Genomic DNA, 15945 nt, shown 5'->3' with positions numbered 1-15945 from the left:
TTTGAGGAGGGATATTCTTGCTATTGAGGGCGTGCAGCTTAGGTTCACTAGGTTAATTCCCGGAATTCTGGGACTGTCGTATGTTAAAAGACAGGAGCGAATTGACTTGAATACACTGGAATTTAGAAGGATGAGAGGGGATCTTATTGAAATATATAAGATTATTAAGGGATTGGACACGTTAGTGGCAGGAAACATGTTCCCAATGTTGGGGGAGTCCAGAACCAGGCGCCATAGTTTAAGAATAAGGGGTAGGCCATTGACAACGGAGATGAGGAAAAACTTTTTCACTCAGAGAGTTGTAAATCTGTGGAACTCTCTGCCTCAGAAGGCAGTGGAGGCCAATTCTCTGGATGCTTTCAAGAGAGAGCTAGATAGAGCTCTTAATGATAGCGGAGTGGGGGGGGGGGGGGGTATGGGGAAAAGGCAGGAACGGGGTAGTGTTTGAGAATGATCAGCCATGATCACATTGAATGTTGTTTGACTTCATACACTTCACTTCCAATTTCCATCCTGCCCTTAAATACACGTGGACTATCTCTGTTATCTCCCTCCCGTTTCTGGACCTCACCATCTCCATCACAGGAGACAGACTGGTGCATGACATCTACTATAAACCCACTGACTCGCACAGCTATCTGGACTACACTTCTTCCCACCCGGTCACCTGCAAAAAGTCTATCCACAACTCCCAATTCCTCCGTCTACGCCGCATCTGCGCTCGGGATGAGGTCTTTTCACACTCGGGCATCAGAGATGTCCTAATTCTTCAGGAAACGGGGCTTCCTCTCTTCCATTATAGATGAGGCTCTCACTAGGGTCTCTTCTACATCCCGCAGCTCCGCTCTTGCTCCCCCTCCCCCAAACCGTAACAAGGACAGAATCCCCCTCGTTCTCACCTTCCACCCCACCAGCCAGCGGATCCAACAAATCGTCATCCAACATTTCCGTCACCTACAACGGGACCCCACCACTGGCCATATCTTCCCATCCCCTCCCCTTTCTGCGTTCCGCAGAGACCATTCCCTCCTTGTCCCTTGTCCACTCGTCCCTTCCTACACAAACCACCCCATCCCCGGGCACTTTCCCCTCAACCGCAGGAGATGCAACACCTGTCCCTTTACCTTCCCCCTCAACTCCATGCAAGGACCCAAACAGTCTTTCCAGGTGAGACAGAGGTTCACCTGCACCTCCTCCAACCGCATCTATTGCATCCGCTGCTCCAGATGTCAACTTATTTACATCAGCGAAACCAAACGCAGGCTCGGCGATCGCTTCGCTTAAAACCTGCACTCAGTCCGCATTAGACAATCTGATCTCCCGGTGGCTGAGCACTTCAACTCCCCCTCCCATTCCCAGTCTGACCTTTCTGTCATGGGCCTCCTCCAGTGCCATAGTGAGTCCCACCGGGAATTGGAGGAACAGCACCTCATATTTTGCCTGGGCAGCTTGCAGCCCAGCGGTATGAACATCGACTCTGTCCCTCGCTTCCCCTCCTCTTCCCAGATCTCCCATTTTCTTCCTGTCTCCATCTATATCCTTCCTTTGTCCCGCTCGCTGACATCAGTCTGAAGAAGGGTCTCGACCCGAAACGTCGCCCATTCCTTCTCTCCTGAGATGCTGCCTGACCTGCTGAGTTACTCCAGCATTTTGTGAATAAATACCTTCGATTTGTACCAGCATTCGCAGTTATTTTATTACACATTGAATGGTGGTGCTGGCTCGAAGGGCTGAATGGCCTCCTCCTGCGTCTATTATCTATTGTCTATTGCAGTCAATTACCATTCATTATACGACGTGGCAGGGTGCGGAGTGGATAACGCTATACTGCATGAATTCAGCCGCTCCCAAAAGCAAATAGACTTCGAACCTTTGTGCCGGGAATTAAAATGGCTTCGAAAGACAAGGTCGAGAGTTTAACCGAGGAGGTAGTTTGTCCCATCTGCCTGGATTTCTTCACCGACCCGGTTATACTGGAGTGCGGGCACAACTACTGCCGCTCCTGTATCACACAGAGTTGGGGCAGGGAGGGGAGAAACTCCTGCCCGGAATGCAGAGAGGAGTTTGCAGACCGCACCCTCAAAGTCAATCGGGCCTTGGCGAGACTGTCTGAGAAAGCTCGAGCACTGAGCCTGAATACAGAAGAGAAGGGAAGTAAACTTTTCTGCGAGGAACATCAGGAAGAAATGAAGCTGTTTTGTGAAAATGACAAGAAACTGATCTGTCTGGTTTGTCGAGATGCGCTGGAACACAGAAACCACAGCTTGCAGCCGATTAAAGAAGCTGTTGACATCTACAAGGTCAATGCAAACAGATTTGTATCTTTATTTACCTTGTTCATTCTTTGTTGTCTAACGCCTTTATTCTTTGATCCCAGGCTCGGGTAAAATCGGCCATAGAATCTGTCACGAAAAATAAATCTGATATCGAAGAAATAGAACAGCAACAACTACGAAAGATTTCCAAAGTTCGGGTGAGGCCTTTCTGTCTGGAATTTTTATGCAGCGTTGCTCATTTTAATGTGTAGTGGACATGTTGGAACAATTGACTGCTGAAATTAGGTGCGTTGGGAGGAACTGCAGATGCTGGTTTAAACCGAAGATAGGCACAAAAAGCTGGAGTAACTCAGCGGGACTGGCAGCATCTCTGGAGAGAATGAATGGGTGATGTTTCGGGACGAGACCCTTCTTCAGACTGGTTAGAGATAAGGGAAACGAGGGACAGGGAGTAGATGATGACGCAGAGAAATAAAGAACAATGAATAAAAGATATGGAAACAAGTAACGACGATAAAGGAAACAGGCCATTGTTAGCTGTTTATGGGGTGAAAGGGAGAAGTTAGTGCAACTTGGGTGGGGGTGGGGGGGGGGGGAGGGGGGATAGAGAGAGAGGGAATGCCGGGGCTACCTGAAGTGAGAGAAGTCAATATTACTGGGCTGAAAGCTGCCCAAGCGAAATATGGGATGCTGTTCCTCTAATTTTGGAATTAGCCTCCCTCTGACAATGGAGGAGACCTAGGACAGAAAGGTCAGTGTGGGAATGGGAAGGAGAATTAAACTTCTTTGTTTCAGGAAAATGTGAGAGAATTTGATTGATTAGATAATTCTGAGAACCGGACACTGATGGGCTATATGGTCACTTATTCTGTAAGCAAACACAATACAGAAATATATTATGTTAATCTTCAGCATTCATTTGACAGGAAGAGTCACACAGCCTTCAGTCCCATGTCACATCCCAGTTTGCTGAACTGCACCAGATTATCACGGAGAAAGAAAAGTACTTCCTCAAAGATATCCGCGAAGACGAGGAGCGGATTCTAAATCTAATGGAGAAAAATCTTCGGGAGATTCAAGAGAATTTAAATTCTACCCAGGAGGATCTCCTGCGTTTACAGGAACGGATGGAACAAAAAGACAGCGTGAAATTTCTAGAGGTAAGGAAGTCTATTTAAATTTGCTTCTATAAATGGGCACCATCACAAAATGGCGTCTGATATATTTGAAACAAATTCAACCATGTTGTCTATTGTCTATGCATCTGCAGTTCCTTCCTACACATCACTAACATCATATTCAATAGACAAGAGACAACAAGTGCAGAAGTAGACCATTCAGCCCTTCGAGCCAGCAACTCCATTCAATGTGATCATGGCTGATCATTCACAATCAGTACCCCGTTCCTTCCTTCTGCCCATACCCCATGACTCCACTTTCATTAAGAGCTCTATCTAACTCTCTCTTGAAAGCATCCAGAGAATTGGCCTGCACTGCCTTCTGAGGCAGAGAATTCCACAGATTCACAACTCTCTGGCTGAAAAAGTTTGTCCTCATCTCCGCTCTAAATGGCCTATCCCTTATTCGGCTGAAACGCACACCCTGTCCAGACTATCCTGTCAGCATCGTGTAATTTTCAGAATAATTTTTATACTTCCTCCATCGGTTCTATGTCTGCAATATCATTATTCTTCTCTGTGTGTCATTGGGGATGAGAATGGACAAATGGGAATTTTTAACACCTCGTAATAATCTGGGTGAAATTCGTGCTCTCAGTAGTTCTGCCTCGATCAATTCAGTCTTGTGTTTTATTTATTTCAGGAGGAAGCTGTTCGCAAGCAAAGGTAGGGCATGTTCTTCACTGAAACTCTGCATGTAACATATTTCCTCATAAACATCAATGCACAATTTGTAATCAGCTATTTAATATTTGCAGGACTCGTGATGAGTTCCATACATTGTCAGTGACAGATGGTGCCATAACGGCGGAAAAATTCAACCACCTCTTTTTGTTGAAGGCAGCGCTGATAGAAACGTTTGACTCCATTAAACAAGGTAAAACATATGGACTTATTTCACTTGGTTTGTGGGACACATTGATGTTTTTCTGTGATGCAAAGATTGGTCAGGATAAGCACTGAATGGTAAATGGAGTTTCATTCCTGCACCAACCCACTGACTGAGAAGCCTCACGCACACATGGTCAGCTGGAGATGTTAGATCCTGGAACACAGGTAACACAGGAGCACAATAGACAATAGGTGCAGGAGGAGGCCATTTGGCCCTTCAAGCCAGAACCGCCATTCAATGTGATCATGGCTGATCATTCTCAACCAGTACCCCGTTCATGCCTTCTCCCCATACCCCCTGACTCCGCTATCCTTAAGAGCTCTATCTAGCTCTCTCTTGAATGCATTCAGAGAATTGGCCTCCACTGCCTTCTGAGGCAGAGAATTCCACAGATTCACAACTCTCTGACAGAAAAGGTTTTTCCTCATCTCAGTTCGAAATGGCCTACCCCTTATTCTTAAACTGTGGCCCCTTGTTCTGGACTCCCCCAACATTGGGAACATGTTTCCTGCCTCTAACGTGTCCAACCCCTTAATAATCTTAAAAGTTTCAATAAGATCCCCTCTCATCCTTATTAAGGCCAACATTCCATTGGCCTTCTTCACTGCCTGCTGTACCTGCATGCTTCCTTTCAGTGAATGATGCACTAGGACACCCAGATCTCGTTGTACGTCCACTTTTTATAACATGACACCATTCAGATAACACTCTGCCTTCCTATTCTTACCACCAAAGTGGATAACCTCACACGTATCCACATTAAACTGCATCTGCCATGCATCCGCCCACTCACACAACCTGTCCAAGTCACCCTGCAACCTCATAGCATCTTCCTCACAGTTCACACTACCACCCAGCTTTGTATCATCTGCAAATTTGCTAATAGTACTTTTAATCCCTTCATCCAAGTCATTAATGAATATTGTAAATAGCTGCGGTCCCAGCACCGAACCTTGCGGTATCCCACTAGTTACTGCCTGCCATTCTGAAAGGGACCCATTTATCCCCACTCTTTGCTTTCTTTCTGTCAACCAATTTTCTATCCATGTTAGTACCCTACCTCCAATACCTTGCGCTCTAATTTTGCTCACTATTGTCCTATGTGGGACCTTGTTGAAGGCTTTCTGAAAGTCAAGGTACACCACATCCACCAGCTCTCCCCTGTCCATTTTCCTAGTTACATCCTCAAAGAATTCCAGAAGATTAGTCAAGCATGATTTCCCCTTCGTGAAACCATGCTGACTCTGAACGATCCTGTTACTGCTATCCAAATGCTCCGCAATTTTGTATTTTATAATTTACTCCAACATCTTCCCCACCACTGATGTAAGATGAACTGGTCGATAATTTCCCGTTGTCTCTCTCCCTCCTTTCTTAAAATTTGGACAACATTAGCTACCCTCCAATCCACAGGAATTGACCCTGAATCTATAGAACATTGGAAAATGATCACCAATGCGTCTACAATTTCCAGCGCCACCTCCTTAAGTACTCTGGGATGCAGACCATCAGGCCCTGGGGATTTATCAGCCTTCAGTCCCATCAGGCTACCCAACACCATTTCCTTCCTAATGTGGATTTCCTTCAGTTCCTCCGTCACCCAAGGATCTCTTGCCACTAGAACATCTGGGAGATTGCTTGTATCTTCCTTAGTGAAGACAGATCCAAAGTACCGGTTCAACTCGTCTGCCATTTCCTTGTTCCCCATAATAAATTCCCCTGCTTCTGTCTTCAAGGGACCCACGTTTGCCTTGACTATTTTTTTCCTCTTTACATACCTAAAAAGCTTTTACTATCCTCCTTTATATTATTCGCTAGTTTTCCCTCGTACCTCATATTTTCTCCCCGTATTGCCTTCTTGGTCATCTTCTGTTGCTCTTTAAAAGAGTCCCAATCCTCTGGCTTCCCACTCTTCTTTGCATGGTTGTACTTCTTCTCTTTTATTTTTATGCTGTCCTTGACTTCCCTTGTCAGCCACGGGTGCCTCTTACTCCCCTTAGAATCTTTCCTCCTCTTTGGGATAAATTGATCCTGCAACTTCTGCATTATTCCCAGGAATACCTGCCATTGCTGTTCCACCATCTTCCCTGCTAGGGCCTCTTTCCAGTCAATTCTGGCCAGCTCCTGCCTCATGCCTCTGTAATCCCCTTTGCTATACTGTAATACTGACACTTCCGATTTTCCCTTCTCCCTCTCAATTTGTGGAGTAACTCTTATCATATTGTGATCACTGCCTCCTAATGGCTCTTTTACATAGAGTCCCCTTATCAGATCAGGTTCATTACACAACACTAAATCCAGAATTGCCTTTTCCCTACTAGGCTCCAGTACAAACTGTTCTAAGAATCCATCTTGGAGACACTCCACAAACTCCCTTTCCTGGGTTCCGTTACCAACCTGATTTTCCCAGTCTACCTGCATGTTGAAATCTCCCATAACCACCGTAGCATTATATTTCCGACATGCCAATTTTAGCTCCTGATTCAACTTGCACCCTATGTCGAGGCTACTGTTTGTGGGCCTGTACAAATTTACCCTTACAATTCCTCATTTCTATTCATACTGATTCTACATCTCCTGATTCTATGTCAACCCTTGCAAGGGAGGGTAATATCATTCCTCACCAACAGAGTGACCCCACACCATCTGCCCACCTGTGTCTTTTCTATACGTTGTGTACCCCTGAATATTCAGTTCCCAGCCCTGGCCCTCTTGTAGCCATGTCTCAGTGATTCCCAAGACATCATACTTGCCAATGTCTAACTGTGCCTCAAGCGCATCCACTTTATTTTTTATACTTCGCGCATTTAAATACAACACTTTAATTTCGGTATTCACCTCTCCTCTCACACCGGTGACAATTGGCCCTGACCGTACTCTCTTACCCCTTCAGGAACTTCCCTTCCCATTCATTCGAGAGTCCTTTGCAATTTCTGCTCTATTCGCTTCCCCGTTAACTCCATCTTCATATTCCCAGTTTGTCAACCCCTCCCCCCCCCCACTACTTAGTTTAAAGCCACACTTGTAGCACCAGCAAACCTGCCTGCCAGAATGTTGGTCCCCCTGCTGTTAAGGTGTAACCCGTCCCTTTTGTACAGGTCACCCCTACCCCAGAAGAGATCCCAGTGGTCTAGAAATCTGCCCGTGTGCACAACTATGTCCGGTTGATCGCCTTCCCTTGCTAGGATGTTCTGAAGCCACTCCGTAATGTCTTGAACCCTGGCACCAGGGAGGCAACAGACCATCCTTGAGTCCCACCTGCCACCACAGAATCTACTGTCCGTACCTCGAACAATGCAGTCACCCACTACTAGATCACAGGTTAGGCAGATATAACAAATACCCAGCCTGGTGGATGAACCAATGCATCCCGACCCACCCACACCGCAGAAACACGCTGATCTATGAGTTTGAATTCTACCACGGTAGCCGGGAAATTGGAAGTAACGGAATAAAATTATAATGAACAATGAATGAGCAGTATTGCCATGAGGATACGAGGGTGTCCTGTGCAGATCTGTGCCATGGGCCCTGCCCAACTATCGTTGACTCTGGTTGACTCAGGTCTGCCCCCTGTTGGACCCTTGAGCCGCACAGACTTTCTCAAACCCCACACTGATGCTTTGTAAGAACGAGACTGGATAGATCTCGGACCAAGATCTAGTCTCGGAACAGCACGCACAGTTTCATCGGCCTGACATAGATACCCTTAAACACATTCACAAGGAAAAAATCCTGTTCGTGGGCACAACCTCCTCAATTTACGTTCCCACTGTGAACTGGAATTGATAATCTTTAGACACAATGAATATATTTACTTGAGTAACCCACAGACTCTGTAGTAACATGCGCTAAGAGTCAGGAAATTATGTTTCACCTTTACAGGACATTCATATTATTTCATATTTCAGATACAGCGCGGAAACAGGCCTTTTCGGCCCACCAAGTCCGCGCCGCCCAGCGATCCCCGCACATTAACACTATCCTACACACACTCGGGACAATTTTTACATTTACCCAGTCAAATTAACCTACATACCTGTACGTCTTTGGAGTGTGGGAGGAAACTGAAGATCTCGGAGAAAACCCACGCAGGTCACGGGGACTTAGGCATAATTTGGAGTATTTTGTGCAGTTCTGGTTGTCCCTTTGCAGGATGAATGTGGATGCCTTGGGAAATGTGCAGAAGAGGTTTTCCAGAATGCTGCCTGGATTAGAGGGCATTAGTTATGAGGAGAGGTCAGATACATGTGCTTGTCAAAGGCTGAGGGGAAACTGATATAATTGACAAGGTTCCACATGGATGGTTGATTAAGAAGGTTAAATCATTGGGTATTAATAGTGAGGTTGCAAGATGGATTCAACAATGGCTGAATGGGAGATACCAGAGGGTAATGGTTGACAACTGTATGTCAGGTTGGAGGCCAGTGTCTAGTGGAGTACCCCAAGGATCTGTGTTGGGTCCACTGTTGTTTGTCATTTACATTAATGATCTGGATGATGGTGTGGCAAATTGGATTAGTAAGTATGCAGATGATACTAAGATAGGTGGTGTAGTTAATAATGAAGTAGATTTTCAAAGTCTACAGAGAGACTTGGGCCTTTTGGAAGGGTGGGCTGAAAGATGGCAGATGGAGTTTAATGCTGATAAGTGTGAGGTGCTGCATTTTGGTAGGACAAATCAAAATAGGACGTACAGGGTAAATGGTAGGGAATTGAGGAATGCAGTGGAACAGAGGGATCTGGGAATAACTGTGCATTGTTCCCTGAAGGTGGAATCTCATGTGGATAGGGTGGTGAAGAAGGCGTTTGGTATGCTTGCCTTTATAAATCAGAGCATCGAATATAGAAGTTAGGATGTAATGTTGAAATTGTACAGGGCATTGGTGAGGCCGAATATGGAGTATGGTGTGCAGTTCTGGTCGCCAAATTATAGGAAGGATGTCGACAAAATGGAGAGGGTACAGAGGAGATTTACTAGAATGTTGCCTGGGTTTCAGCACTTAAGCTACAGAGAGAGGTTGAACAGGTTGGGTCTTTATTCTTTGGAGCGTAGGGATTTGAGGGGGGATTTGATAGAGGTTTTTTAAATTTTAAGAGGGACGGACAGAGTTGACGTGGGTAGGCTTTTCCCTTTGAGAGTGGGGAAGATTCCAACAAGGGGACGTAACTTCAGAATTAAGGGACAAAAGTTTAGGGGTAACATGAGGGGTAACTTCTTTACTCAGAGGGTGGTGGCTGTGTGGAATGAGCTTCCGGTGGAAGTGGTGGAGGCAGGCTCGATTTTATTATTTAAGAGTAAATTGGATAGGTATATGGATAGGAGGGGATTGGAGGGTTATGGTCTGAGAGCAGGTAGATGAGACTAGCTCAGAGAAAGTGGTCGGCGTGGACTGGTAGGGCCGAACGGGCCTGTTTCCATGCTGTAATTGTTATATGGTTACATGGTTATAATTATTTTAAATTATGAGAGGCATAGACAGGGTTGACAGTCAGAACCCTTTTCGCAGAGTGGAATTGTATGGACAATAGACAATAGATGCCACCTCCTACAACAGGAGCATGTTCCAGGTATCAACTACTCTCTGTGCAAGAGATTTATCCCTCACGTCTATATACTAAAACTCTCGCTTGTTTGTTTGTTTGTTCCTGAACTACAGCCAAAACGGTACACGATCGCGCGACAATTTTAGGCCCACCGTACTCACCATCGTCCCTTTGGTGCTAATGGAAGGAGTTTCATTGAAATCAGTGTTATATATTTAAAGTTATTCACATTTTTAAGTTTAAATCTATCTCCTAGTGAGGGAGGGGGTTGAGGGGGATGGAGTAGGGGGGAGGGAAAGGAGGGAGGGGAAGGGAGGGTTCGTGGAGGGAGAGGGTTGGAGGAGGGAAGGGGAAGGGGGGGCAGAGGAGATGGTGCTGCACCAATGCAGTAGAGGTTTGGGCCCAACGGGTCCACTTGGTCTTGTCTTCTTTAAAACTCCTTCCTCTCACTTTAAACCAATAACCTTGTTTTTGATACCATTAAGATGGGGAACTGAATCTGACTAACTACCCCCTCTCTGTCTCTCGTAAACTTGTAAAGTTCTCCCAGTTCTCCAAATCAGCATTATTCAAGTCCTCCAATGGTGAATCTCCTTTGCACTCTCTCCAGCACAGTCACATCTTTCCTCATTTCTAATTACCTCCAGTAAACATTTAACTCCTCAACTGCCCCGCCAATCTAGCCCCCATTTTCACCACCATAAGCAAAAGCGCTCAATATCACGCCCGCACACCCATCCGCCCACCATTTCTCCTATCTCCTCTCTCCCAATTCCATCTGCTTGCCCACGACATATCAGCATGGAGGCAACCAATGGAGGCAACTTCCCGGTGAATCTCCTTTGCAATCTCTCCAGCACAGTCACATCTTTCCTCCTGTATTACCAAAATATAACGACCTGATTTTTAATTACCTCCAGTAGACATTTAACTCCTCAACTGTCCCGCCAATCAAGCCTCCATTTTCACTCAATATCACGCCGGCACACCCATCTGCCCACCATTTCTCCTACCTCCTCTCTCCCAATTGCATCTGCTTGCCCACGACATACCCCAACTCTCGCCTTTACCTCGGGAGAAATTATCCGGGAAGGATTTCTGTTGTCCATCTTACGTGGTAGGGGGAGGGGAAAAGAAAACTCCGGGCAAGGTTTCAGTTGTCCGCCCGCCTGTGCCTGAGGCCGAGCGGCCTCTACCCCGGTCCCGGGTCCGCGCTGCCCGAGTCTCCCCCCCCCGACCCCCGGGGACTCTCTGATTCTCTGCTTCTCCCCCCAGTCTCCGTCACCCTGGATGTGGAAACAGCGCATGCGCAGCTCGAGGTGTCTGAGGATCGGAAGAGGGTGAGACGGACCTGGACCCGGAGGAGTCTCCCTGACACCGGGAAGAGGTTTACATTCTGGCCGTGTGTGCTGGGATCGGAGGGATTCACATCGGGGAGACATTACTGGGAGGTGGAGGTGGCGGGGAGTGAGTACTGGAGTCTGGGAGTCGCCGCAGAGTCTGTGGAGAGGAAGGGAGAGGACACACCGACCGTTGGAGTCTGGAGCATCTGGCGGGGGGATGACGTGTTTGTTGCATTCACCTCCCCTCGATCCCGTCTCCCCGCCCGTCCCATCCCCGGGAGGGTGGGAGTTTATCTCAGTTACGAGTCCGGGACAGTTTCATTTTATGACGCGGGCACCAAGTCCCATCTCCACTCCTTCACTGATAATAAATTCACGGAAAAACTTTATCCTTCCTTCGGGATCTGGGATGTAAACCAGTGGCTGAGAATCTGCTCCGGTTCCGCTCCGTGTCAGTAATTAACAAATTCTATCAATCCTTCACCAGCACCGGGAATATAGTTAAATCACCTCGGTTCTTTTAGATGTTAAACAAGTCTGTTCTGGGAATCGATGGCCATAAAATTCCTAGTCAATAGTCAATAGTCAGACTGCCGCCTGTGATGATAATAATAATAATAATAATGATAACAAATAAATTCATTTAATTGTCCCACACCGTGGAAATTTACAGTGTTGCAGCAGCAAAGTGGATAACAGGAGACATTCATTATAAATAAAAATAAAGACGTATAAATTGTGATCAGTTTACTGTGTATTCCTTAACTGTTATTGTTGACTGGTCTGTTGGGAGCAGTGCTGTTTGTGCAGTCTCACAGCAGCGGGAAGGAAGGACCTCCGATATCTCTCCTTCACTTAAATATACCTGGACTATCTCCGACATCTCCCTCCTGTTTCTGGACCTCACCATCTCCATCACAGGAGACAGACTAGTGACTGACATTTACTATATACCCACCGACTCGCACAGCTATCTGGACTACATTTCTTCCCACCCGGTCCCCTGCAAAAAGTCTATCCCCTACTCCCAATTCCTCCGTCTACGCCGCATCTACGCCCGGGATGAGGTGTTTCACACTAGGGCATCAGAGATGTCCTCGTTCTTCAGGAAACGGGGCTTCCCCTCCTCCACTATCGATGAGGCTTTCACTAGGGTCTCTTCTACATCCCGCAGCTCCGCTCTTGCTCCCCCTCCCCCCACTCGCAACAAGGACAGAATCCCCCTCGTTCTCACCTTCCACCCCACAGCCAGCGGATCCAACATATCATCCACCAACATTTCCGTCACCTACAATGGGACCCCACCACTGGCCATATCTTCCCATCCCCTCCCCTCTCTGCGTTCCGCAGAGACCGTTCCCTCCGTAACTCTCTGGTCCACTCGTCCCTTCCTACCCAAACCACCCCAACCCCAGGCACTTTCCCCTGCAACCGCACGAGATGCAACACCTGTCCCTTTACCTCCCCCCTCAACTCCATCCTAGGACCCAAACAGTCTTTCCAGGTGAGACAAAGGTTCACCTGCACCTCCTCCAACCTCATCTATTGCATCCGCTGCTCTAGATGTCAACTTATTTACATCGGCGAAATCAAGCGCAGGCTCGGCGATCGCTTCGCTGAACACCTGCGCTTGGTCCGCATTAACAAAACTGATCTCCCGGTGGCCGAGCACTTCAACTCCCCCTCCCATTCCCAGTCTGACCTTTCTGTCATGGGCCTCCTCCAGTGCCATAGTGGGGCCCACCGGAAATTGGACGAACAGCAATTCATATTTCGCCTGGGCAGTTTGCAGCCCAGTGGTATGAACGTCGACTTATAACCATATAACCATATAACCATAATAACAACTACAGCACGGAAACAGGCCCGTTCGGCCCTACCAGTCCACGCCGACCACTCTCTCTGACCTAGTCTCATCTACCTGCTCTCAGACTATAACCCTCTAATCCCCTCTTATCCATATACCTATCCAATTTACTCTTAAATAATAAAATCGAGCCTGCCTCCACCACTTCCACCGGAAGCCCATTCCACACAGCCACCACCCTCTGAGTAAAGAAGTTACCCCTCATGTTACCCCTAAACTTTTGTCCCTCAATTCTGAAGCTATGTCCCCTTGTTGGAATCTTCCCCACTCTCAAAGGGAAAAGCCTACCCACGTCAACTCTGTCCGTCCCTCTTAAAATTTTTAAAACCTCTATCAAGTCCCCCCCTCAACCTTCTACGCTCCAAAGAATAAAGGCCCAACCTGTTCAACCTCTCTCTGTAGCTTAAGTGCTGAAACCCAGGCAACATTCTAGTAAATCTCCTCTGTACCCTCTCCATTTTGTCGACATCCTTCCTATAATTTGGCCACCAGAACTGCACACCATACTCCAGATTCGGCATCACCAATGCCCTGTACAATTTTAACATTACATCTCCAACCTTAGATAGTCCCTCTGTCCCTCACTTCCCCTCCCCCTTCCCAGATCTCCCTCTATCTTCCTGTCTCCACCTATATCCTTCATTTGTCCCGCCCCCCTGACATCAGTCTGAAGAAGGGTCTCGACCTGAAACGTCACCCATTCCTTCTCTCCCGAGATGCTGCCTGACCTGCTGAGTTACTCCAGTATTTTGTGAAAAAATCGATTTGTACCAGCATCTGCAGTTATTTTCTTATATTATCTTGCAATACAATACAATATATCTTTGCAGTCATTGTACAGGGGTACAACGAGATTGGGAATGCGCCTCTCATACGATGAAATAATTTAATTAATTTAAACAACAACCGCCCAACGAGACAAATTGTAACAGTTTTAAAACAGAATAAAGTGCAAGTAGATCTGTGCCGGTTCACTGTGCGATGTGACCATCCGGCTTAGCAGGGCCGGTTCATAGCAGCTCTGGCCCTGGGGATGAAGCTGTTCCTGAGTCTGGAGGTGCGGGCGTAGAAGGCCTTGTATCGTCTGCCCGATGGTAGAAGTTCGAACAGACTTTTGCAGGGGTGTGAAGAGTCTTTGTGGATGCTGGTGGCTTTTCTGAGGCATCGTATGTTGTAGATGCCCTCCAAGGCTGGTAGCTGTGTTCCGATGGTCCTCTGCGCACTATGGACTACTCGCTGAAGAGCTTTCCTTTCTGCCTCCGTGCAGCTGAGGTACCACACAGGGATGCCATGTGTTAGGATGCTCTCTATGGTGCAGCGGTAGAATGTCGTCAGCAGCTGTTGGGGTAGACCAGACGTCCTCAGTGTTCTTAGGTAAAGACTGCACATGATTACAATCGAGCAATTCACAGTGCACACGTAAACGATAAAGGGAATAACGTTTAGTGGAAGATAAAGTCCAGTAAAGTCCGATTAAAGATAGTCCGAGGGTCTCCAAAGAGGCAAATGGTCGTTCAGGGCCGCTTTCCAGTTGGTGAGAGGCTGGTTCAGTTGCAGATGAACATGATAATGGAATAACCATTTAGTCCAAGTTAAAGCCAACAAAGTCCGATCAAGTGTAGGAAATAAAAACTGCAGATGCTGTTTTAAATCGAATGTAAACACAAAATGCTAGAGTAACTCAGCGGGTCAGGCAGCATCTCGGGAGAGAAGGAATGGGTGACGTTTCGGGTCGAGACCCTTCTTCAGATTGGATCAAGTCCGATCAAGGATCGTCCGAGCGTCACCAATGAGATAGGGCAGTAGTTCAGCGCGGCTTTCGATCTGAAAGGATAATTAACGCTAATATCAAAAGCATTTATTATCCCAAGTTAAAGAGGAAATCGGAGCTCGGTGTCTTTGTAGTCACAAGAGACTGCAGATGCTGGAATCTTCAACAAAAGACAAAGTGCTGGAGTAACTCAGTGAGTCGGACAGCGTCTGTAGAGGGAACCGGACAGACGAGGTTTCAGATTGGGACCCTTCTTCAGCTTGTCCGCCTCCTTGTTTCTGTCGCCTTTTCCTCGTCCTCCTAGATTGCGTTCTTGTCACCGGCGCTGCTCTCGGGACGGTGTCCAAATCTGCTCATTCTCTCGACCTAAGCCCCCAACCACGACCCCTCCCCCTCACCCCCTCACCCCGCTACGCCCCGGTAACTGTCCAACAACCAATAAGAAAGGCAATGGGATGTTGCCTTCATTACGAGAGGATTTGAGTTGAGCAAGGAGGTCCTACTGCAGTTGTACAGGGCCCTGGCGAGCCCACGCCTGGAGGAGTATTGTGTGCAAGTTTGTTCTCCTAATTTGAGGAAGGACATTATTGCTATTGCCAGAGTGCAGCGTAGGTTCACCAGATTAATTTCCGGGATGGCGGGACAGACGTATGATGAAAGACTGGGACTTATGATGAAAGACTGGGACTTCGGTTGAACGAGCCACGAGATGGCAGATTAGGGTAAGAGCTCCCGACATTTTGAGTTAATATTTACCCACTACAACTCGAATATTTCCAAAACTTTTGTGGCAGTTTCGTAAATATTGTGGGTCAGGATTATGCCTAGAGGAAAGAGTAAAAAGTCGACGCAAATGGAGTTTTTCGACGGTGAGGGGGAGGGGGCCTAGCCGAGCCTCCTCAGCTAGCAGTGCAAGGGAGGACGATGATAAGCAAATGCACCCAGATAAGGAACGAGAGAGAGCGGACCTCAGCCTCATATTGAAAGAGTTGAGAGAGTTTAGAAAGGACAATAGTGAGCAGCTGAACGGAATTCGGGAAGAAATTACTAAGACGAACACCAGAATCGGGG

General features: G+C 47.2%; 1 protein-coding gene across 1 annotated transcript in view; it reads left to right on the top strand.

Annotated features, from left to right (window-relative positions):
• Positions 1–15945, top strand: part of LOC144602617 (uncharacterized) — an 87714-nt gene that overhangs the window by 65257 nt on the left and 6512 nt on the right. Inside the window, exon 17 of the mRNA XM_078415747.1 lies at positions 11174–11460. Coding sequence (XP_078271873.1) covers positions 11174–11460 — 287 coding nt within the window. The remainder of the gene's footprint in view (positions 1–11173; positions 11461–15945) is intronic.

The sequence above is a fragment of the Rhinoraja longicauda genome, chromosome 19 (assembly GCF_053455715.1).
Source record: "Rhinoraja longicauda isolate Sanriku21f chromosome 19, sRhiLon1.1, whole genome shotgun sequence".
Classification (NCBI taxonomy): domain Eukaryota; kingdom Metazoa; phylum Chordata; class Chondrichthyes; order Rajiformes; family Arhynchobatidae; genus Rhinoraja; species Rhinoraja longicauda.
The sequence above is the reverse complement of the archived record's forward strand: the minus strand, read 5'-3'. Positions and strand labels throughout refer to the sequence as shown.